This window comes from Antedon mediterranea, chromosome 1 (genome assembly GCF_964355755.1).
Source record: "Antedon mediterranea chromosome 1, ecAntMedi1.1, whole genome shotgun sequence".
Taxonomy (NCBI): Eukaryota; Metazoa; Echinodermata; class Crinoidea; order Comatulida; family Antedonidae; genus Antedon; species Antedon mediterranea.
Window position 1 is genome coordinate 18,646,315 of NC_092670.1, and position 25,580 is coordinate 18,671,894.

General features: G+C 33.5%; 3 protein-coding genes across 9 annotated transcripts in view; all 3 read left to right on the forward strand.

The window, feature by feature from the left end:
* The first annotated feature begins 1,691 nt into the window (after positions 1-1,691).
* On the forward strand, positions 1,692-17,381 carry LOC140060191 (tectonin beta-propeller repeat-containing protein 1-like). 5 transcript variants are annotated; one of them, XM_072106307.1, is made up of 24 exons: positions 1,692-1,793; positions 2,342-2,609; positions 2,749-2,937; positions 3,274-3,402; positions 4,667-4,789; positions 5,516-5,696; positions 5,991-6,088; positions 6,479-6,601; positions 6,876-7,995; positions 8,638-8,768; positions 8,923-9,078; positions 9,361-9,510; positions 9,914-10,059; positions 10,567-10,694; positions 10,816-10,918; positions 11,230-11,326; positions 11,421-11,500; positions 13,145-13,252; positions 13,795-13,851; positions 14,014-14,188; positions 14,383-14,611; positions 14,924-15,030; positions 15,156-15,263; positions 15,557-17,381. In XM_072106307.1, the coding sequence occupies exons 2-24, from the start codon at positions 2,373-2,375 to the stop codon at positions 15,713-15,715; spliced, it is 4,134 nt and encodes a 1,377-aa protein (XP_071962408.1). In that variant the 5' UTR covers positions 1,692-1,793; positions 2,342-2,372; the 3' UTR covers positions 15,716-17,381. The 5 variants fall into 5 exon arrangements, with proteins under 5 accessions (XP_071962408.1, XP_071962398.1, XP_071962416.1 ...); XM_072106297.1 differs by having other exon boundaries at positions 2,360-2,609; XM_072106315.1 differs by lacking the exon at positions 13,145-13,252 and having other exon boundaries at positions 2,360-2,609.
* A 1,125-nt stretch (positions 17,382-18,506) lies between these two features.
* On the forward strand, positions 18,507-23,319 carry LOC140047493 (thiosulfate transporter TsuA-like). Its single transcript, XM_072092539.1, has 10 exons — positions 18,507-18,559; positions 19,342-19,653; positions 19,933-20,174; positions 20,541-20,595; positions 20,745-20,847; positions 21,275-21,389; positions 21,529-21,589; positions 21,784-21,953; positions 22,169-22,320; positions 22,632-23,319. Exons 2-10 carry the CDS (start codon positions 19,377-19,379, stop codon positions 22,768-22,770), a joined length of 1,314 nt encoding a protein of 437 aa, XP_071948640.1. The 5' UTR covers positions 18,507-18,559; positions 19,342-19,376; the 3' UTR covers positions 22,771-23,319.
* A 224-nt stretch (positions 23,320-23,543) lies between these two features.
* The window catches only part of LOC140060218 (uncharacterized), an 80,842-nt gene continuing 78,805 nt past the window's right edge, over positions 23,544-25,580 (forward strand). For all 3 annotated transcript variants that reach the window (XM_072106340.1, XM_072106356.1, XM_072106348.1), the window contains exon 1: positions 23,544-24,169. In XM_072106340.1, coding sequence (XP_071962441.1) covers positions 24,023-24,169 — 147 coding nt within the window. In that variant the 5' untranslated portion in view covers positions 23,544-24,022. The remainder of the gene's footprint in view (positions 24,170-25,580) is intronic.

Genomic DNA, 25,580 nt, shown 5'->3' on the forward strand with positions numbered 1-25,580 from the left:
CAATGTTATACCTCTAAATTAATTCACGGCAGTGGTTTTTAATCCATTTTGTGCGTTTATCCGTCTTTTATGTAGGGCCTGGGCCTAAATCAAGGACTTTAGATAACAGTTAAAGTCCTTGGTCTAATACATGTTTAAAATGTTGCCCATGTATAATAGGCCTACAGTACTAGTTACTCTGTAGTGTTAATTGAATTCACGGATTTAAAAAAAGGTCGATTCGTTAATGACCAGTTATTAACTCGTGCAAGAAGAATGCTATACCTGCACAAAATGTGCTAAATAATCAATAATCCTGATGGTACGTGAAGTCAATATAGAATAGTACTGTGGTAGGTCATAGAGATAATTAATATCTCTATGATGAATATGCAGAGTTCGGTTGATTGAGAGGAACTAGACTGCGCTTGTTGCCGTGTCATGAGTTTTTATTTATTTATTTCCATAATTGCCAGTTAAGGTAACCTTGGTAGATAATATTGGTGAATTGAAAAAATTGACCAAATATTATTGTTAGACGATAATATCAAAATTATGAAATACAATTACGTCATTGCCTCAAAAGTGGGAGGCGGTAGAGGGCGGTAGTCAACTTTTGAGTTGGTGATAGTACTGTACTAATGATTGAGAGATTTATTAGTATCCAAACAATTATACTTGACACAATGCAGAATCTTCCCAATTAAAAACGAATGTTATTCTAACGAAATTAATTTCAAGATACCACTGGGACACCATATGCCGGTAGCGTATATACAAGAAAATTCAAATAAATAATTTCAGTTTGCTTGATATTAATTAATTTGATGCTGAATTGGATTGGGATAAGCAGAGACAAGTATATGCTTATTTTAAATCCCAACCAGAATTGTATTAAATATGACAATGTTAAATATTTAATTGTTATAGGCCTACTGTTCAAAATTAAGGTAGTTTGTGCTATTTAACCGGTTTTTGTTGTTTTTTTGATTTTCTGATCGTTAACTTTGTACATTTTGATGCCTATATAGTATATTTTAATTTTATGTATTAATTATATTTGAGTTTTTTAGACATCCTGTAATTATTGGCGATTTTGCTGTTGGATGTATGTGAAATAAAATAAAGTAAAAACACTATTTTGGTTGATCATGTACTGTATTGTTGTCCTGTTGTTTGAAACCCATAAAATATGACTACGTTCCAATGGAAATAAGTTGACATACTTTTAATTGTCGACTTAATTGGTTATCTAGGTATTCTTTTACTTTTCTATTTTACTATTTTAATATCGAATAAAATCAATCAATCAATCAATCATGGAGGTATATTTATACCTCCATGAATCAATCAATAATTATTACGATAATGAATTAATTTATTAAAATATTAACAATAAATTATTAATAAAACTAATCATTTTCAGTCTCGTATCTAAACTTGTGCGAACATTTTTACAGGATTTCCTCTCGTAGTTTATGCTGTTTTTCAAGGAATCATTATCTCTTTCTAATTAATCACAAAAAAACCTATAAGAAATTGAATATCTATATTCGTAATTTCCGATGAATAAGTGGCGCTATACAACAAAATACTTACTTTATATAGATCATGGAATGGCACGATTGACCTAGTCGGGCCGTGCTAATATCATATTTTTCGATATTTATAATTGCATAAAAAAATAATAGTGGAAAAAAGTTCGCGCTGGGTGTTTGTTGGGTTTCGACTGCTGATGGAAGTTAATTTTTAGCAGTTTTACTAGAAAATAATTTATTTGCGCATGGTTCATCGCCTTGAACGTTTGGATGAAGGTATGTACATGTAATAAATTGTAATCTGGTATTATTTTAAAAGTTTAATAATGTTGTAGGTTGAATGTTGGCTAGGCCTAGGCCTAGGCCCGGTTTATTTTACTAGACTAGAGCGCGAGAGACTCAGTCCATACGTCACACACAGTACACACACCGACTGCTGTGTAGTCGTTTCCTGATGACAGATGTTGTCCCTTGTTTTATTTATAAAGGTAGGCCTAGCATAGCCAGCCATATTAAATCAGATTTGTTTGCACAAGACCAAGTATTGACGTATTACTTATTTTAAAAGTAATTAAAAACTTTCTCATGAACATTTATGAATTTATTTAGTTAGGCAGGGCCTAGGCCTAGTAGTAGGAGGCTAGCCTACCTAGGCCTAGTGTGAATTTGAAAAAAAAAACAAATAATATTAAATATTATTATTTAAGTTTTTGTTTATTTTCTGCCTTAAAATTAAAAAGATTGTTTTTCCCCTTTTCATACTCATACCACTGTAATTTATAATATATATTCAAATTCATTAAAACATGCATGCTTTTTTACAGTATTCTCTTTTTCTACAGCCTATGTTACACCATGGTAGTGTCGTACCTATGGGGAGTGGATAGTTTTGGTAAAGCCTACACTCTCTCCACAGAGAATCAGTACTGGGAGCTACGAACCAACGCATTCAAGGGACGGAACATTGATTTCAAGCGAATCTCAGCTGTACAACAATGTGCTTGGGGCTTAGGCTGTAACCAACATGTATATGTGTATGTACACAACACAGACGTACCAATTAGATATCAAGAATACACATATGAAAATCAGGTTAGAGGAATGCCTTAAATATTAGTTAATGTACATCTTATTGCTGTTGTGTCCCCTATCAATGTATCTACTTTAATATATATATTTTTTAAATACAGAAAAAGAAATTGATGAGAAATATAATATTTATTTTATTCAGAGATGGAACCCAATCCATGGATTCTCACCTCGTTCTCTATTCCCAACGGATCGCAATCCATGGAGTAATGAAACTGGATCACGTACCACCGTTGAACCACAGCTATTCTGTCTTCCCTCAGAGCACTGGAGCTGGGAAGGTGACTGGTATATAGATGAGAATATAAGAGGACAACCAACAGGAAGAGGGGTAAGTTACAGTAATACATGAATAGTGAATTACTCCAGTTAATACAACCATGCTTAAAATATACGAACTTGGAGTTTAATCTGTAGATTATTCATTGGGATACATACAGTATGCATGATTAAATTCTACACCTACAGTAGTTGCCATTTTGTTACACACATGCAAAAATATCATCTTTCTTAATCATTGTAATTGTTTGTACTGTGGAATAGCTTTGCGTCAGGCAAGTAGTATACTCAATGTACTTAGTATAAAGTACAAATTACGTCAGAGCAGGGCAAAACATTTGACCAATTTCTTAATCTTTATATTTCTATCTCATTTCTATTTTATAAGGGATGGCAATATGCTGTTAACTTCAATGCCAATGATCGCTACACCGCTGACAAGAAATGGAACTCTTGCGTTAGGCGGAGAAAATGGATACGTTATCGGCGGTACACTGCAATGGACGTTTGGGCGAAGGTTAGATTCAGACAACATACAGGCTACTTAAATTAATATGTAAAAAGTATTATAGACAGTTAAAACAAGGCAATTTAACAACAGGCCACTGAGCTTGCCTTGCTAAGATAGAAATTTGTAACAGTCCTTTGATCTTAGGTCTGGCTGCAACAAATACCAACAGTACTGTACTGTGTACATATTCTCTGTGGCGCGCAGTGTCTATTAAGAGGCGTGGAAGCAACAAATAAACCCTTTGATCTCCAGAGCTCAGCATCCTGTTGTTAGATTGCCATGTTTAAAACCACTATACAATATTGCATTTATATTCAATAGGGAAATCTAACAATATTAATGAAGACTAGTTGGGTGAAAGGTTCATAAAATCAATATGGTCCTTTTATTAAATTTTATGAGCCACACTTAGAATAAGAACAGTCAGCATTATGAACTAAATCATTCATGATTCAAAGGCAAATTGTTTAAACAAATGTTTACTTTTTATTTTACCAATATTGATCATCTTAACCTTTCCAAAATTTTTGAAAAAAGAAAGAAATTATTTTAACATACCAATTCGTTTTTCTTTATTGTGTTTTTTTCTCTTGATGTTTTTTTATTTTTGATCTCTCAAGACTTCTATAATCATTGTTTTCTTCTATTTAGTCTACTTATTGATTATTGATTATTGATTGTTGATTCAGCACATAGGGTGTTGGATATTAATTTTTGCCCAATTCTACACATATACAATTATATTTCTATTCAGTCTAAGTTGTGTTCTTTACAGCACTAAAACAGAAGAATTTTCTCTTAATGGATTTTATTATTAATGACCTTAACCTATCTGAAATTGGATGCAATAATAATAGTTCATAATTAGCTAATAAAGCGAGGAAAGATAAAATTATAAAATAATCATGATCTTATTTGATCATATTTTGAATTATATTTACAATATTACTGAACGAATATACCCTTTTTTCTGTTTTATTGTTATTCAAGCTCAGATTTATAGGTCTCCTCAGGATTTTGTAGTTGCAGGCACAAACACTCTTAAAAAACTTGGCAATAAAAATATAAAAAATGTTAACATACAGATAAGCTGAACAGTGCTATCTTAAATTAATACTGTAAATTCAGGACATTTAGACTACATACATTATTCATTGTGTACTTTATATATCATATAATTAATTAAACAATTAAAATGTTAATTGAAATAGATTATGCGATTGATCTCTTTACTTTGTATTCATAAATAAAAGTTTTGATAATTCTGCAGGTACCTAGTCTCCATCCAGACCCTGTAGAAGAACCATTTATGGATCTGGCGGTAGGAGGCTATGAGTTGGCAGGTCAGCCAGAAGGTTTCCTTACTGTATGGACAATAACAGCATTAGGAAAGGTAAACATATGGTAATATAACAATGGTAATTGTGCCAACATTGTATGTAAATTACCTTATTACCCTACAGTCACTAAATATTTAAAATAGCAAATATCAGTTGTGTTATCCTTTAATCTTACCGTCATTTAAAAACATTAAAAACAACATAGAGAACTTATTACTGATGAATTCTTTTATGATGGTTAAGGATCATGTAAAAATTATTCTACTGCAATTACTGCAGTAACTACATTTTTTTTGACTGCAATATTTTATGATCTCAGTTTGTTTCAATGTAGAAGTTTATAAGGAATTCATTGCAATAAATGTGTATAACTATACCCCAAAAAGAGAATGTAGTTACTGCAGTAACTGCAGTACAATAATTGTGATATGGTCCTTTAGTTGTTGTGTTTTAAGGTTGTCCTTATAAAATAAAGAAGATTTTTAATTTTAAAAATCAAATTAAATTCATTGTTTGCTAATAAAATATTTAATTTTGTATTGGTATATATTACATGATAATAATACACTATTTATATATTGATTTTCAAGCTTAATTTTATAAAGGTTTTTTTTTGCTTTTTTTTTTATTGTCAATAATTATTTATTAGGGCATTATTAGCTTAAAGATTTGTGCTCTGTTTAGCACTACATATCTTAAAATGTGCACCCTTCATGTACATGCATTGGTGTTGGTATGTTGAAATAAAATATTGAATTCAATTCTTCTATATTTTCTAGGTTTTCTGTCGACATGGGATCAACAAGAAAAGTCCTGAAGGTATAAAGTGGGTTGAGATCCCCATTAAGGATGGCAAAGGTATGGTTCAAATCTCTGTTGGGCCATCAGGAATCGTATGGGGTGTCACCTGGGATGGTGTGTCAGTTGTACGCATTGGTGTGTCCAGAGATCATCCATTTGGTGAGTGTGTAAAAATGTTATGCCCTCAATTATCATCAAGATTATTATTGTTAACATTGTCAGTATCATGACATAATGATCAAAATCATTGTTAAAATCATTATCACTAACATAATTCTGTCTACACTATCAAACTTTATGTGATGTGCCCATTATATGGACATGATGATGTCATACTACCATATTTGGGCACATTACATCTTTTTTTTTTCAGACTAGTTTGATAGTGTAGACAGAGCTTTAGTTGCACCATTTTCTGAATATTTTCTCATAAATATTTGTTTATTTTTTCAGGGACAAGGTGGGAGTATGTACAGCCACCTCCTGATATTAGGATTTGTCAGGTGACAGTTGGCTCAACTGCATTGTGGGCCATCTCAACTAACTATAAGGTACCACTAGTCATTTAAATATTCATGACCAAATGTGAATATTCAAGCAATGAAAAAAACATGATTGAAAATGCAACTAAAATATAACAATTAATGCAGAAACCTCTGTATACAATTTTTTATGTTAAACCATTAATAGATACATATGTTTGTGACTTGTTCATCTGGCAATGACTAGGTGTTAGTGTTTCATAGAAGTAGCTTTAGTAGAACAGCGCCCAATATTAGTAAACTTGGTCTGCGATTTGTTCTTCAGCTTTTTAGGTGAAATGAGTTGTTCATATATGCGAGAAATGCAGAAACCATCCTTTTTCCTTCGTTTCTTCCTGTCGTCTGTAAATGTCCTATCATCCATCATAATATTGATATTCATTTCTTGTTTATTGTCAGGTTTGGTTTCGGACAGAATTTGATGCCAAAAAGGCCCTGTTGGATAAAAGGTATGCCACAGGTGACTCATGGGTGCTGATGGTTGGTCGCATGTCATCAATATCTCTAGGACCCAATGATCAGGTGAGGAAGGTTTTCTGGTCTTTATGAACAATTATTAAGAGATTTAAGGCCAATTTACACAGACACGCGGTAATGGTAAGCGGAAAACCGCGTAGCTTGTCGCATGTAGAATCTGTATCTATCTCTGCGTTTTGTGTAAATGGTCATATGGAATAACAAAGATTCTATATTTTTTTTACCGTTACAACTCGTCTGTGTAAATGGGCCTTTACAGGAGAAAGGAAATGTTCAATTATTAGTGCTCTGTTCACAAAATTTTCTTTTTTATTTATAGGTGTGGGCAATAGGCTTAGAAAATCGTGTTGTACATTTTCGACTTAACGTCACGCAAAGTGAACCTAGTGGTCGTGAATGGTGTGGCATTGAACTTCAAGAATGGGGACCATTTGACACTACAAGCCTCACTGAAACCTCCTCAGTTGGCATCAGTGAGGGAAGTGGTCTTAGTCGACGAATATCAAACACGTCGTCGGAGCCTAGGAATTATGTCACTGACGACTGTGACAATTCAAAATTGCTTCCAGTATGCAGTTCAATTCCTGCCAATATACCGGACTCAAAATCACTCCAGTTGAATTCTGCTGCTCCAAACTGTTCTAAAACAATGGGGATTAAATTTTTACAAGATTTAGAAGATGGATTACGAAAAATAAATTACACGGAAGATACTGGACCAAGAGAAATGACTGTTAATACGAAAAAAGTACCGGTTAATGGTATTAGAACTCCGAATAATCATAGTAACGTTGCATGCGTTAGTCTTCCTAACATAACACCTTCCATTCCTCAATATCCGGTCTTGAATACAAATTTAAAAGACACAAAAAGTGCGAAACATATTGAACGAACAACCAGCTGGCATTCAGACGCCACAGATGAAATCATTGATTTTGTAAACGATTTTTCTGACGATGATGTTATTGAAGGAACAAATAATGATAATGAAGATAAAAATGATGTAGATGTTGAAGTAGATTTATCAAAAGTGAGTTTAAATGATGATAATTCAGGGAATAAAATGTGCAATAATTTGAACGCAACTGATAAAGCTACTGGCGATAATGACGAACAGGACTTATGTAATGTGAATTCTGAGAAAACAATTCATGATGCAAATCTAGAAAATTCCGAACTTGATTGTAATGATAGCGCCATAGATGTAATTCAATCGTACGAGAAACTTGGAAATGCTGAAGAAACGTGCAATAGGGATGAGACGCAAGATAGTGGGATCGATATCGAGAGGGGGAGTCCAATGAGTAGAATTCATAGCGTGGAAAGCGTAATGGAGAGCACGCCCTCTGTGGATGTGTCAACAGAATTGAAGTGGGTTGCTATCAGTGGAGGTGGATGTTTAGTGGATTCTTGTGTTCCAATGTCTTGGTTTCAATCAAGTAAGTCCATCTACTTTGCTAAATATTACCATATATCATAATATCATAATAATATTACACTTGCACTGATGAAGGGCTAGTGTTGCTCAAAAGCTCTGCTAACTTTTCTGGCTGTTTTACTTATCGTTGTGATTTAGCTTTTCGTTTTTTTTTGTATCTCCATTGAGATCCAGCCACTGATACCCACAGCATTGTCATTTTTTCAGTAATTTGCCTTTGGATTCATAATATTATTAAGTACATAAATATGTTTTTGTTTGATATGGGCTTGTATCTGAGGCCTTTGGGAATTTTAATTTATATATCCGAGATATTTGGGTATGGGATTATATCTAAGACATTTGAGTATGGGATTATATATCAGCCATTTGAGTATGGGATAATATCTTAGACATTTGAGTATGAAATTATATCTCAGACATTTGAGTATGGGATTATATCTCAGACATTTGAGTATGGGATAATATCTTAGACATTTGAGTATGAAATTATATCTCAGACATTTGGGTATGGGATTATATCTCAGACATTTGGGTATGGGATTATATCCAACACATTTTGGTATGGACTTATATCCGACACATTTTGGTATGACATTTGAAACAATACATTATATTATCATATGTAATTATATTGCTTCAGGTCAGCAGAATAACACAGCTTACAACCGAATTGAGGAAGGTGCCTGGAGATGGCTAGTGTTGAGAAGATTACAGGAACGAAGGATCAAGGAAACAGCCAAGTTTGAGCATTATGAGAGGGCTGTTGAAAGGGTAGGATAAGTATTGTAATGATTCACACCTAACCAACATCGTCAATATCATCGTAATTATCATTATCATCATTACTGTCAACATCATTGCCAATAATACAATACTATTAAAATGGTGGTGTTTTAAATATCTTTTTCTTTCGGTTTTTATTCAGAGTTCATGGGTTAAGGTTGGGCGTATGCAGTATGTAACAGAAGGGCGGCGACGCCAATGGGTAGACTGTACAATAGAGCTAGAGAAAGAACTCGACGGCAAAGGAATTAAACATAGCAAGTTTACCTGTCACTATACCATTTATGGGAAATCAAGGGTAAGCGGTGTTCATGTAACAAATTTAAAGGTTGTTTTAAATTGTCATAAACCTGTAGGTTAACAACTCTAAGAACCACATTACATGGACATTTTGAATTTATTACTACACCCCAATTGTGGATTGACCTTTATTAAGGGGACACGTTTCACAAAATAAACAAGGGGAAATATATTGCTTTAACACAACGACCAACTACTGTTCAGGGGACATTCCAATTATTGAAATACTTTCTTGAATGTCTCTTATTACTATGATTTTGACCTATTTTGCGTTCCATAGCATATACAATATCTGCTGAGTGAGATTACATGTGTGTTGGAAGTTAACAATTCAGACAGGCCTGCATTTGGTATTTACACTGGCAAGAGGGTGCTGGATAGGAAGCCTATCAAAATCAGAGGAAATTCACATAAGGAGGTCAAAGAATGGGTAAGTACATGGTTGCTCACATTTTGAGCTGTATTTGTGTTTGAGATTGCACTCTAGTTGTATAATACCTCTATGATTTCAAAGTATACTTTATTCATCTTCTAAATTATTCTACTGGATGTTCACTGTACTCTTTCATTCTGTTAATAATTGATAGATGAGTTCTGGCATAGAAAATAGCAATAGTCTATACCTCATTGCCATTTGTTTTCCTCTAAGCTAAGCTATGTCTACACTATCAAACTAGTGTGATGTGCTCAAATATGGTATTGATATGCCATCATCATCATCACATTTTTTTGTCACAAAGTTTGATAGTGTAGCTTTAGTTTCCAATTTTTTATACTGTTGATAGGGATGTTATGTCCAATACAAAATGAATCCTATATTTCTTTGATCATAGATTGCAGCAATGAGTCTAGCATGCTGCGAGGTTCGTGGTCTGCATGGCCCGCCCTCAAACAGAGCAGCTTGGTTTGTGTCATGTCGTGGGGATGTCTTTGTTCACGAAACTATGTCAGATATTGAGGTTGCTCCTTCAAACAGAATGTAAGTCACTCATCTATTAATATAGTAGACAAGCAGAAAAACTAAAATGCTACTACAATAGCCTAATTTCAGGCTTAAAAATTATGTATTTTTACCCTATTAATTGTACTTGTTACCAGAATTTGGAATAACTTACCCAGTGAAATCCGCAACTTAAATATTTCTGTTAGTTCTTTTAAAACCAAATTACTTAATTATCTCAATATTTATTTTTTAAATAATTTTGATATTGAAAATGTGTGTAGTTGGTCGCTTTCTTGTCGATGCTTTTATTGTAGAACGTAATTTATTTATTTTTCTCTGTTCTGGGTTGACCAACTAGCATAGGTGTTTAGCACCTGTTTGGTCTTTCCGTGCCTCCTTTTACAATTGTTTTGTCTTCTTTGTTTATGTATATGGCAGAAATTGAATAAATAAAAAAAAAATAAATAAATAAAAAAAAAGAAATAAAAAATCTTTGTCTATTAACATTTTGTTTATAATTCATATACTGTATATATATTACAGGTTTTGGCGTCAAATTGGAGGTCACATGGCTATAGTCGAGTCGTGTGCTGCCGGTGTTGTCTGGGCGATCGGTATGGACCATACACCCTGGGTGTATACTGGAGGCTATGGTGGTGGTATATTTAAAGGTAAGATCGGTTGTAATTACTTATGAAAGCCTATCTAATTTTATTTTTGTTTATATTAGAATAAGTTCACTTTAAATTGAATAATAGCTGTATGACTTCCTCATTTATGTATTCTTTGTAGGTATTGATAGTAGTACAGTTGGGATTAACACGCAGACAGACACAAAGAATATTTATATCTATGAAAACCAACGATGGAACCCAATTGAAGGGTTCAGCTACAGGTGAGATTTGTTTTCAAGCAACTCGCCAATTACAGGATAGATAAACTATTTTATAATTTATCATGCTTATAAACTCTTTGAGGCTTAGGGAGTGGTGTTGATAGAGTCGTGAGTTACAGCCCTGGCACCAGGTCAGGAAAGCAAGCATGTTAACCAGCAAGCTACAGCTTCACTACAACCTGATTTCTGAACATTCCCATCTATTTTCTCTTATCATAATTCTTGTCTTTTCATTTTCTACTATTTTTTTCTCACACTTCTGTTTTAGGCAGAATAGTTTCTATTCATGTGTATGTGTTATTTATTTTTAGGGGATTCCCAACGGATCGCTACACATGGAGCAATGAATCTGGACGGCAAGATTGTTCCAAGGACAAAGTCAACCCACCGTCACAACACTGGAACTGGGTATGTATATCATTGCACTATGTATGTTCCTACTAGTACATGCCTTTTACAGTACATATCTATTTTGTTGATTCTTATTCAATTATTTTTACAGATTACAGATTGGTCAGTTGATTTCAATATATCAGGGGGTACAGACCCAGAGGGATGGCAATATAGTCGAGATTTCAAAAGGTTAGTGCTATAGTTTTAAGCATATACACATGACAATCTAAAGCTCTGTCTACACTATAAAACTAGTTTGACAAAATTTGATGTCATCATGTCTATATATGGGCACATCACATTTTGTCACATAAAGTTTGATAGTGTAGACAGAGCTTAAGCATAATGAATATAGTCGATAAGAATAGTAAAAGTAAACAATTTCATGAATACACTCTTTCATATACACAGCACAAAATTTGGGACAGAAAGAAAAATATATTTATATACTGTATTTTGTTTACATTTATGTAGTTAAGAACTGAACCACTTTGGAAATCAGTACATTGTATTGAAAGTGTATTTCAGAATAAAGAAAGATTAATTAAATAAAAAAATAATACATATAAAATATCTATCCAAATTCAAAACTTGTTGAAGCAATTTAAACTTAATTTTAACATCTTTAAGAAAATTGATATCTTTTATGCTGTCTACATACATTTCTTGATGTTTTATTACAGTATTATTAATACAGTATTACATAATAGAAATAAGACAAAAATGATACTGTAAAATGAAAAATCTTCCTTACTTTTACTGTATCTATTTAGTTTTTTGTCACTTAAGCTGGTCATTATCATTGCACAAATTTTGTAATATGTTGTAGCGGAGATATATATATATATATATATTATAAAAGTAGATCTTGGTTTAAGTCAGTATGATGTTAAGATGGTGTAGTATTGATGTTTAATCACCTCATGGTATCTATACTCTATCTACACCTTTTTCACGACTTTTCATTAAAAGGCAACATTAAATTCTAATTCATGACAACAGCAAACTTTTATGTATCAAATATAAGCACTCTTTGTTTGCCTTGCCTTGGCCATTGAAATTCATATGACACGGTCCTGGATGTAATGCATTGTGGGTATAAAGTAGTATTTTTTAAATTGGGTAGAGTAAAAATAATATGGTAATACTGTTAATAGGTTGTGAATTTGATGATGAAATGTTTATGTTAGCTAAAGAGCTTTGTTTCATCATAGAGCTATTATAATAATATGGTTTGGTAAACGTGTGCATGTTTATAATGGTATAATGGCAGAGCTGCAGGTGCAGGCAGGAAAACACTGACATCACTGGTTCATGCATGCCAATGGTCTAGATCAGGGCTAAATACATTCATAGGAAAATACCGGTCTACATATTTGTGGTATACACTGTAAAGCTCTATCTACACTATCAAACTTTATGTGACAAAAAAATGTGATGTGCCCATATATGGACATGATGATGTCATATAACTACCGTATTTAAGCATATCACTACCATATTTAGGCACATCACACTTTTTTGATAGTATAGACAGAGCTTAAATCTGCATGCATGGCACATTGTGGTCATGTTAAATATAGACATGTGTAGTATGAGTAAATGAAGGATGTGTGTAGACGCATACTGTTTAGTAGACTCGTGTAGAACACATTTGGATTATGTGGTCCTAAACATGTTTAGTACATGGCAGATCTAAATGCAGGGTATACATATTTAGTTAGGCCTTCATAAACATGTACCCATGTTTTGGTTTAACACTTGGGGTATAGACTGAAAACATTCATTTTAATCTGAATTATTACTACCCACAATGCATTACTTTACGGACAGCGAGAATGACATGTCTTTCATGTCGTTTGGAATCCCGATGTACTCTGCCGCTTTTAACATCATGCCGAAGAAGATGAGATCAAAAGCCAGCACTAGGGCATACTCAAAGTGAGTGGTACTCTACTCTAGTAAACTAGTGTTTACTCAGTATTGTTACTTTTGCAATTACCTGTATTTCATAGTTTAACCATGAGCAAGACATGGCAGTAATTTATGTATATACAGTAGGCAGTGGTTGAATTTACTTAAAATATTCTTGTTATCTTTAAAAGACTGTACTGTATGTAACATTATAATCTCGGTAGGGTCCAGGCTTGTGATAAGCTGTTGATTTTATTTATTTTTTACTATACTATAGTTGTTGACTATGTTTGTATTTTGTTGTCCAATAAACTTGGACTGAACACCAGAATAATTGATTTCGACTGCACTTGCGAATAAACTTTAATTGTAACTTGAGAAATTTAAATTCTAAAGCAATTGTAGTTTAAAGATATATTTTTTGTTTATTAATTTTGATGTTTTTGGAAGACAATGTATCTTTAATTTAATACAATGAATATATTTATGTTTAATTGTTTTTCCTTCAAAGGTTTTATCCCCTTCTATTGTTTGACCATGTATCAATATTTGTTTTCTTTTTATTTCAGGACCTTTCATAAAGAAAAAAACTGGAGAGATGTTGTACGACGGAGGCGATGGGTTAGGTATGTCAGATATCTTGATGCTGTTTGCTAATTCAATAACATTCATAATAATCTAGACTGTACTAACTTTAACACTTTATAATTATGTGGCTAATAAATATAATATACGCAAAGATGTGCAACAAAGTAAAGTAAATAATAGAATAATAATTATCTATTTAGGAAATGTCAACTGGTGACCACTGGCCCGTGGCAAGTAGCAGGCACTTTGCCCCTTCTTGATATTTCATTACAACCAGATATACATGAGGAATGGAACATGTCTATTGCGCTTTGGGCGGTGGCTGCAAATGGGGATGTAATAACACGGCTTGGGGTGACAAAACAGTGCCCAAAGGTAGGCTAACTTATGGTGGCAGTGGTGGTTGCAAGAAATGTGTTGTGCTGGTTGTGGTTGTAGTGCTATTGGTGGTGGTAGTGATGATGGTAATGGGTTGTAATGTTGCTGGTGGTTGTGATATATAGCTATGGTTGAATTAAATTCTAATTTTATTTACTTCATTTATAACTATTATTATATCATATTTACAGGGCGTGTCCTGGCAGCATATTCCCACAGACCAGCCTTTCCAGGCCATCACCATCGGCGGTAGATACCAAATCTGGGGGCTAGGTCGCGATGGTTCAGCCTTCTACCGCAATGGTGTGACACAGTCCAACCCTGTAGGCAGTGCCTGGTTTCATGTGCGTGCACCGTCTGTGGCACCTCTGAAGCATATCTCAGGTGGTGCTAAGTCAGTGTTTGCCATTGATTCTCACAGTAAGTACTCAACTGATAAGAAATAAACTAAACTAGAGTAGAACACCTCCTTTCAGAAACTTCTATTCAAGGCACACCCCTTTTAAGTGGACACTTTCCTGTGAAACAAACAAGGAGAAATAGAAGTCAATACTTTTTTGTGAAACAAACGGTCAATATATGTTTTAAGCTATGACCAACCCCTATTCAGGTGACACCCTAGGAACTCTTTCTTGGGTCCCTTAATAGAGGCTCTATTGTAAGTCACTGGTTGTTGCTTTATTTATTCATTTTGTAATTATCTGATTGATTGACCTGATTGTTCTTGTCTAGTGAACTTGTGGTATAGACTGGATATTACACCAACTTTTCCTGAAGGAACAAAGTGGATCCATGTTTGTCAAAAAGTCCGGAAGGTTTCTGTCGGACCAAAAGACCAGGTAAACTTTCTAAGCTTAAAGAAAAACAAATGGTATTAGCGTATGGTAGCTTATTTATTTCTCCTGATAAAATGATGGCCGTGTTAATGGTTTGTAATGAAGTTATGATTTTTTTAATCATGCAGGTATGGATCTTGGCAGATTATGTGGATGGAGGACGTGGCGTGATCTGTCGAAGGGAAGGAATAAACTCAGCAAAACCTGGGGGAACTGCTTGGGACAAGGGAGCAGGGGTATGTCACAAGTTTAGTCAAGAAATATTTGACATTTTTATTATTATTTCATTGAGTTTTTTTTCCATTTCATTTATTTCGTCAATTTTAAAACATGATTAAAACAATACATATAAAGATAACAAACCCATGACAGAGACAGGATTAAACAAAAGCAAACTTAATTTCTGTACGTCACAGGTGTCATCTAATTTGCATAATTACAAAACTCTTGAAATACATTTCAAAATTATGTGATCTAGGATAACATCCAATGATACAGTACATGATAAAACTTCACTTCATTCCTGCAGGGTGGAATTATTCATCTTTCAATACGAGGCTGCACCAAAGAGAGCGGACCACAGGTCAAAGTTGAAGACATTGCCAAGGCAACAATTCATGGTACTAACATCGAGGACCAAACTGATATTCCTGTATACACCAGTGGTAAAGATAATGCTCTCTGTTGAGCAATAACATTACTTGATTCTTGAACAAAAAACATCAAATAATGCGGTGCGTTAGTGCAACAAATAGGGACCTTTCGATAAAGCTCTGTCTACACATCAAATTATATGTGACAAAAAATTGTGATGTGCCCAAATATGTTAGTGATATGCCTAAATATGGTACTGATATATATTGGCACATCACATTTTTTTTGTCACATAAAGTTTGATAGTGTAGACAGAGCTTTAGTAGTTAAGTCATATGTTAACCATTGTGTGCATACACTGCCATGAGAGGAGTTGTGTCACCTTTTTCACACAATTCAATGGCGGATCCAGGATTTTGAAATAGTGGGGGTCCAGGGCCTAAAATGGTAAAATGAAGTGCTGAACCTAATGTCTTGAATTATAAATTGGAACCGCTTATGCTGACGCAGTTTTTCACAGTTTTTAGATCCAGATGATGATAATTCGAAAGCTCTCTACTACTATTCCATTTTGTCAATCAATCATTTCTTTAACCATTCATTCATGTATTCAATCTGGTATTCATTTATATAATTTATCTAATTAAATAAATGTCCTCACACATCTTCATTATTTTGCACAATTAACAAATTTATATTTCAAATGAATATCTGATGATACATATTCATACACTACGGTACAATACATACTGTATTCATACACTATGGTAAAATACATATTTATACACTATGCACCTAATAATAGAACTGGGATGTTGGAAAGAAGGCCTAGTATTAAGATAATAAATACTTTGCTTTACTGGCCCTTTTTTCAGTACTAGATAAGAAAATTGTTTATTTTATAATTAATTTAGCTAATATAGAATTCATTGAATTGAATTAATTGTATTCAGATAAACTTATGAAATAATTTATATAATATAATCAGTTTAATTTGTATGTGTTAAAACATATATTTCCCCTCGTACATTTCATGTGAAAGTGTCCTCTTAATAGGGAAGTCCAAAAAAAAAAAGTTTCTACTTTTTATGAAGAGAAGATTGCAAATTCATATTCTCCATGGATTCAAGATTGTAATTGTTTGAAGATGTATTGTCCCCCTGAAAAATAATTTTTTACATTTTTTTTATGCATATGCCATTTTGATGTCACATAATACTTTTACCAAAAATTGGACCTAAACAAAATTTATTTACTTGAAAAAACTGTAATTAAAAGCAAAAAATGGCTCAATTGACTTCCAGCCAATAGATTTTTGATTGAATTTAACCATTTATTATGTTATTTTATAAGTGAAAACATTATTTGTTTCGTTTTTTTTTCTTCTACGGAAGTGATCAACTTTATTAAATCTACAAAATAACCTAATAAAAGTCTGATTTAATCAATCTTCATTTTTAATATTTTTGGGGGACAATACATCTTTAACAGAATATTAATAGGGTTCCCCACTAGCTACACATCTGGGCATTGCAAGTGATTTGACCAATCACAATTAAGAACGTCACTCCACGTGATTGCCCTACTCATTACCATAGTGCAGGCGCGTAGCTAGTCTACCAGTTTCATGATTTATTTATTAGCAATATATGTACACATTTTCATATATATTTTATTGTATAAAAGATATCTTATGTGTGTAATGCGCACTTAAATTGATTAGTACTGGTGGCTGTTAAAAATACAGTTAAGAGAATAAACCGCCTGAATATATTTTTGTGTCTGTAATTGCTGTGTATTATATTAAAAATAACGACTGTTATTTGTGTGTAGCACACATAATGCGACATTTTCCAGCACTTTGTAGTTGCTACCTTATTAACATCTTGCCACTTTTAATTTCCACGTGCCCAGTAGACCGTGTCACAGTGTAGACTGTAGCAACAATGAACGCTAACAACTGTGTTGCCACTTCCAATGCGATTTATTTATTTCAATACCTAGAAATCATAAGTACGGTGATTTCTTTTATTCAAACTTTTCTAGCACTTTTTAACACCAGTTTTGTGTCGTCATCTCCAGCAAAAACTAATACTACGACAGAACACGGTCTTACAACGTAAACTAATATTGTATAGTGTGGAAACAATGAACAAACAAATGTTAATATGTTGCAACTGTCTCCCCCTTTACACCGCCGTAACTTTTTACGTCGTTTACACCGGCCTACATTTTCGCATTCCTGCGTCCCGGGTTACACAATTCCGGATCAACTCCGCATTTTTTGCTGGCGTTGTATTTTATATTTCTTTATACCATAACGTATGTTACGGTTTGTTTTATTAATACTTTTCCAGCAGGATCTGGTTTTGTTTCTGGTGTTTCATTATGAGCAAATTAGTTAGGTTGTTAATAGTTGACAATCGAGGCTGTCTGCAAATTGTTAATATAATGACTAATTGATGTTAATTTTCCCTCGGTTTGTCGTCGTACGGAAATCCTTTAAAATGTCACAGTAGTCGGTATTCACTCATTTATTCGGTGTTCGGATGTGTTCATTCCAGTTCACTTGTTAGTAAAAATATCGTCTGCCACAATTTAGTTACGTCATCTCCGTCCCCAAATAAGGAAACCCTTAGTGAATAGTACGCACTTCTTTTATTTAGGAACTGTCAATTGTTTATATCTACAGTGTTGTGCATTATCAATGACTTTACAACGATCTTTTTAATATTATATTATTCAATAGAAATTAGCAAATGTAATACCAAATGCATTGATACTACACCGTTGTACAAATGTTACGGGAGTTTGTAAGTGTTGGAAATATCATTCATTGCATTGGAAACCTTATCTCTGTATCTTGCCACGGAGAACGTTCAGTCGGGTTTCCAAGCTCCAAACAAAACCCCGAGACAACGGATTTAACATAAGTTAGGTAAGTTAATTAATTAGTAAAATATTATTACTGTTTGCGGACCTCTTTGCCAAAATCTCACAGACGATCCATTTTAGATTATTTCATCGAATTCCACACTTGGGTTCAACAGCCAGTGGTTCAGAAGTCTTCGGTATGTTTTCTTTATGTTGGTTGGTATGAGAAGTATAGTTGATATATAATAAGAGTATATAATTTATTAATTGTATAAATAATATTCCAAATTAATGTTAGGGAAGAATTGTAAACTCAACTCAACAAAGAAAAAAAAAAGGAATATGGGTTTGAACTCAATTATTAGATATAAAGAATGATGACAATTCCGATTGTTGTCTTTTCGTCTATCAGTCTAGTACCGTAATATCCCAAATAACATTATTTTACCGCCGATCAGTTTCCGGACGTGATTCTCATTTTCAATCTTTTGTTCTCGCTGAGTAATTTAACATGACATAATTAAAGACTTGTATTTATCTTTTACATGTACTACTACAAACCAATGGAATTCATAATAGTTCAATGTTCGTAGTGTAATTAGTGATGTATTAGTACCAACGACCAACAGTCGTCACACCTTACAGGGTATAGGCCTAAACATTGTATCTGTGGATTAAACTTTTACATTCATTTTAACCTATCAACTAATATTAATGGGCAAACGTGTCATTTATATCTATGCATACCGTTAATGATCGATTAAACACCTGAGTAGAATAAACATCGAATTGTTCGATCATTTCACGGTAAAACCAACTACAACGATATACGTTATTGCGTTTCAGTTGATGTATGCCTATGTAATGCTTTTTTAAACAAAATGAACAACGGCGTATCCAGTAGTCATCTTGTATTGCCACACAAATACGCGATGGGTGAACCACACTCTTACATGGTAACAGAGGTGTTAACAGAAGTTGATGCCATGCCGGATAATGGTGGTATGTCACAAAATGGACATTTAAAATGGAAGATAAACGAACCTAAAGAAGTCCTTAATGAAAACGGCAAACGGATATATTTGAAATTGTTTGGTAAACTTGTTATCAGTTTGGTTTGTGGAATTGTATTTGGATTTGCTATGGAAAAGGGAAGAGGTATGTAAAAATATATTAGATATATCGAGTATCTTCAAATCATCTCCAAAATCTAATACGTATCGTCAAAATCATTATCATTTCATCATCATAATCGTAATCCACAACCACAGCCTATTATCTCAACAGTCATTCTCATCTCACACTTTGTATGCAGTCTTTCGTCAAGGTTTTTGAATGAGATCATTCTGATCTCTCCCTCTACAGTCATTCAAGGCTGCGACGCTACTCATAATTCTTGCTAAGATATTTCAAGTTAATTCTTATTTCTAATTTCAGTCTTTGATCCCAGGGTCATCAGAGGTCAGTTCATCTTTACTAAATTCGTAATGCTCAAGATGTTTCTGGCAGCAGGAGTAATGAGTCTTTTTCTAATGGGGATCCTCTCTGTCATTCCACAAACAAAGACCTTACTTCAGGTAACAAGGATATCTCTTGTCTCAACTTACAGTACTAAGGGACTTCTTACAACAACTGCTGGTGGATTTATTTTGGGTGTTGGAATGCAACTTTCAGGATCGGTAAGTTTTAATAAAAGACAATAATAGATAAGAAACTGTAACAAAAATCCTATATTCCGAACAAAATTGCTACTGCATTTTAAACTATTATCTTCCTCGTCACTATTGTCAATTTATAAAGGCCTATTATTTACACAGGGCGATAATTCGATCGACGATAAATAGATAAACATACCTACATAGCAAAACTCTTGGATGAAAACTTGTTAGATTTCGTTTGTGTTATGTATGAAAAAATGCATATTTATCTTTTATCGTCGATCGTTATCGTCCTAGTGTAAATGGAAATAAAACTAAATTGTGGTACAGTATTTTGGTATATCGCTAACATTTTAATGATAACCATTTTTTTTTGTATTGTTCTAGTGTCCTGCAATGGTCTTAGTGCAAGTTGGGACGGCAGTTGGGAATGGCAGTGCATGTAAGTTAAAAAGAGAATATGTCCTAAACAGTGTATTCCAATAAATACACTTTTCGTCTATGAATGAGGGCAATATAAACATACGATTCATACAGAGAGTTGGTGTGCAATATCTAAAATAGTAAAATGTTTGTTGTTTGTTTTTATAGGTGTGACTCTGGTAGCTGGATTACTCGGTGCATTCGTGTATGGTTTAGTTGAACCCTATCTTACTAAGTTACTGTCACCAAAGAAACCACTCAATAGATTGTTGTAAGTTAAGAGATGGGTTTTACCCTGCTTTGAATGGCCTATAGCTGTAGCAGAAGTTTTTCTACGTTTTAAATTTTTCTGTAGGCCTACTTATAATAGCGAATTTATCGACCGTATAGTCTACTCAACCGATGAAGTTATCATTCAGAATTTGTCTGTATGTGTATATTACATGCCTATTGGAATGAAAGAAAATCGGTTCATTAATAACTTCACAATTAAAAATAAAGAATAATTGTATTCTTTTAACATGGGCTGAAATATCAACATGCGCCCTCTGTAGCAATATTTTGCCAAGTACTTCACTCGGTTTCTGAGTGCTTTCATTTATTTATGGTCTTTTCTCCACATTTGGTTATTTCTTATATTATAACTGAATAGGCTAACTAAGTTAATAAACTTAATTAAGAGTTTGCTTCCACTCTAGGTTGGATGATTATCTACCCATTCCGTTTTTTGTGTTGACTTCTGCTGTTGGTTTTCTAATGGTGGCCGCTGTCGTCGGCCTTGAGTTTGCATATCCGTGGAAGGAAGAAGTACAAGTGAGTATGCAAAGTATTAGTTATCCACCTTGAAATAATATCCTAGGCATATAATTAGACACCAACTCGTATGTATTTTAGGAAGTCCATCCGTCTTATGGGGTTTGCCCTTCAACATTTCGTTTTTTTTTGTTTACAGATCGGAAATGAAACAGTTGGTTGTTTATTTTCTGAATTTGCGTGGCCTCCATACGTAAGTGGTAAGTGAAAAGTACCGTACTATTCAAGCTTTGGTTTTAAAAATCTATTCATTCATTTCGTTTTATTTCACACTTGATAAGTTGTTACAGATTAATTGTTCTACAATTGTGTAGAAAACTGTAACAAAAAACATTGCTAACGTTCAGACCCAAAATGGTGATTTTAGAGTGACATAATTTGTTGCCATTTATAGGAGTTATAATTGGTTGTCTTCAAGTACCACTCATCCTTTTTATTGGAAACACAATTGGCGGAAGTCAGAGCTATTGTACAATAGTTTCTCAACTACTATTTACTGAGCGACTGAGGGCAATATCACCGTATCTTTCTCCCTATGCAAGAGGAATTGGTAATTGGTGGCAGGTAACTATGATAGCCCATTAGTGTCATGTCATTATATACGAACGTATGTTACTTATGGGCCACCGTAGTATCTATAGGCCTAGTGCGATGAACGAAGAAACGATATGATAGTGTATGATACTGTGTTATGAAAGATGGCAAGAAAGATAATGCCATGGCCGGACGAAAGACGGTTTTAGATTTTTCAATTTTTCTCATCTAATTCTTCATTTCAGGTGTTTTATGTCATTGGGGCAATTCTTGGAGGTCTTTTCTCTGCACTGGCGTCTGACTCGATAGCATCTGTTCCTGGGGTTGGCTACGCCTTTTCTTTTGTTGGCGGGTTTTGTTGTATTTTTGGAGCCCGCTTGGCTGCTGGATGCACTAGGTATGTTACCATCGACCTCATCACCACCACCATCATCATTACCAGACCATGATCATAATGATGTAATTTTGTCGCATTTATATTGTCGCATCTCTAAAGATCTGTCTACACTATCAAACTTTATGTGACAACAAAGTGATGTGCCCATATTATAATGGAATGATGATGTCATATTACTACCATATTTGGGAATATCACTATCATATTTGGGCACATCCCACTGTTTTGTCAAATTAGTTTGATAGTGTAGACAGAGCTTTAGGGATACGCACCGACCATTGTCATCAGATTTGATTTGTTTTCTTTTACAGTGGACATGGTTTATCTGGAATTGGAAGTCTGTCCCTTCTTTCGTTCGCAGCGGTACCATCAATGTTTGCCGGCGGCATCAGCGCCGGTTTTATCATGAAGTTCTCCGTTGGAAATATTGATGATTATTACAGTATATAAGTTGATAATTCACCAAAGACAATACATGGCATTTGGCCACATTAAACAGGTTCTGAATCAAAGGCTGTGTGTGGGATAAGTCCGGTTTTGTATTTTTTTTTTTACATACGTACGACGTCTGCCTCATTTTTAATTCATAGCTATGAATAAACATTATGGATGAATTAAAAGAATAAAATAGTACTGGATCAGATGTTCACTCCTCATTCCCAAGATGCATTATTTAAATCACTCGTCTATTGATACGATCGGTCATCTATTCAATGATCATGTGTTACCGACACGGTAACTATCATACAGATATAGCACTGTTATGAACGTATATTAAGTAGGCCCTAAAAGTGAAATGGAGGAGGAGGTGTATATAGCCCATTAAAAACAATTGGTTTCACCTCTGTAACGTCAAACTGACATCCACACCCAAATCACCTTGAAAATTGAAACATTTCTCTAATAATATTCATACGGCAGGTAGTGTGGTTATATCAACTAGTTTAAATAAAATAGAATTTTGAAATTTGTATATTTTAAATCACAAGTGCAATATAGTAACCATGAAAATAGTTTTTTTATGTCGTTAGAGAATGTACATTAATCATGTATAGATAGAATAGAATTTGAATTACCAAATATCAATTTTATTAATATAAAAAACGAATAATTAATGCCTACTGGATTTTTATTATTATCATCTCAAAATAATGTCATAAGTAATAAAGTAATAAAGTCATGTTTAAATATAGGAAAGTGATTTCTTTTTTAATTGCATGGTATATTTTAGTTTGTTTATTTAATAGCATTATTACTAATCTATATCCATCCAATATAAAAGGAAAAATAATGATTAGAAGATATTAGACTAGCCCCCTCTATATTTCTTAGAGTGACATTTGAGCTCGTCAAAATTCCACCACCACCACCAAAAACCACACACAAATTGGAAACCAAAAACAGACGAAGCGACAAGGCTAGCGGAAAAAGATGTTGCCTGGTGGTGTGTAATCAGAAATGTTGTCTGAACTTACAAAATGTTTTCCATGAATCGTTTTCCAGCTTTGGATTTACTAAAATGTGTCATTTTATCATTACTTTGTGATTAACTACTGTTGGATACATGCTTAGGCCTAGATTGTAGAGGAAGGATCGTAGTTTTGGGGTATATTTTTTCTTGGGAGAGCAGAGTGAATGACGCTTGGAACGGTCCTGACTACTTGCTGATAACCCACCCCGTTATTATTCTCAAAACATCAAAATGGGGTTCGCTGACCGGGCAGAAAAGAACCTTATGAGTTCTAAATCATCTTGTAAAGATTTCAAACCGAACATTTTCAATAAGACAAAGTGTCAAAATTGTTTCAGGACACGGGAGGCACATACTTTGGACAAAAGTGACAGTGAGGTAAGAAAGTTCGGCTCGGCCTAGCCTACAACATACAGTCCGTAGTTTAGTAGATTATTCATTATTTAGGCCATTTAGTTAAGTTATTTCATGGTGTGGTGTAGGTCATGTGTTTTAAATTGATATGGTAAATCATAAATTTAAAAAAAATAATACTAAAATAAAAATCATCTTCTTGAAATGCAGAATTTGGTACACGTTTATTGGGTTTATTGTGGCATATTATTGGATTCTGTTCTTCATTTAAAAATATAATTATTATTATATTAATTAGACCCAACATCAAACCTAGATGTTCCTTATTTTGTGGTTGTGATATTTATATTGTTTTGATAAATATAGTATCACAATTTTTCACACTTTACTTTTTATCAGGTTTTAGCAGTTTCCTTACCAAATGTAAGTTTATGTTTAATGTATGCCATACAGTAGATTTCACAGTTTGTGTTATGAATGGTGAATGTTGTATTGCGATATTTACAATTAAACACTTTTTACTTCATCTTTACCACTTTTTTTACTATAGCTTTTTCGTTTTTTTACTATTGTAAGTTATTTCTTAATTACCAAATCTTCTTTGCAACAGTGAAACATAATCCAGTCTGTGTTTTCTTACATAACTTGACATTGACCTTCAAGCAGAATTCATATGACCTATTGACCTTTTAATAGGACAACCTCAATCCTTGAAACTTATAGTTTATGTGACATTAAACAAAAAGAATTTTGCAGTCTGAGAAGTAAATACAAAATGCTTATTCATTTTCTTAAATGTACACGGTATCCTCCGTCATGTTGCCTCACATCTACAGTATTAGTATGCAAAGAAGTTTGGTTGTTTGTTATTCAGATCTGCACTAAATGTATTATAAAAATCAACTATTTAAAACTTTTTAGTGAATGCAACTAGTGAAAACGTTACTTCAGTGTTTTCTTTCATTCAATATCACTATTTTTCTACCTGTACAGTATTGTGTATATTGTTTTAAAAAATAAAACTATTTGTGATGTCATAATAGAGCACTAATTATTTGTATTGGTAGTTAATGGAATATGAATCAACTGTATGTTGTATCTCAGTCATCAATACACACACCTACAGTATAGTATACAGTATGTTCACTCTTGAAACAGCATGATTAAATGACTGAGTGCACAACAGTTATTGCAAGATATAAAGCTAATCAAAGTGATCTGAAATTAAGGGGGGCTTTTGATTTATGAGTACCTAGGATGTTCATATGTGAATTTATACATACAACAGTATGACTATGAATTTGTCCAAAAAAGGTTCCTACTGTAGAATTGTAAACATTGGGTCCAAAAACCAAAAATAAATTGCTGTGAACCAAACTCAACATATTCAAATAGTATCAATATTACCTTTGACGTCTTACTGTAAGTCCAGATT

What these genes read in the sequence shown, in the direction of transcription:
- LOC140047493 (XM_072092539.1), top strand. Translation starts at nt 19,377, where the DNA reads ATGAACAACGGCGTATCCAGTAGTCATCTTGTATTGCCACACAAATAC. An exon ending in TGCTATGGAAAAGGGAAGAG is followed by an intron (nt 19,654 to 19,932) that starts GTATGTAAAAAT and finishes TTCTAATTTCAG; the next exon opens with TCTTTGATCCCAGGGTCATC. An exon ending in GAATTGGTAATTGGTGGCAG is followed by an intron (nt 21,954 to 22,168) that starts GTAACTATGATA and finishes TCTTCATTTCAG; the next exon opens with GTGTTTTATGTCATTGGGGC.
- LOC140060191 (XM_072106307.1), top strand. Translation starts at nt 2,373, where the DNA reads ATGGTAGTGTCGTACCTATGGGGAGTGGATAGTTTTGGTAAAGCCTAC. An exon ending in CCATCTCAACTAACTATAAG is followed by an intron (nt 6,089 to 6,478) that starts GTACCACTAGTC and finishes GTTTATTGTCAG; the next exon opens with GTTTGGTTTCGGACAGAATT. An exon ending in ATAAGGAGGTCAAAGAATGG is followed by an intron (nt 9,511 to 9,913) that starts GTAAGTACATGG and finishes CTTTGATCATAG; the next exon opens with ATTGCAGCAATGAGTCTAGC.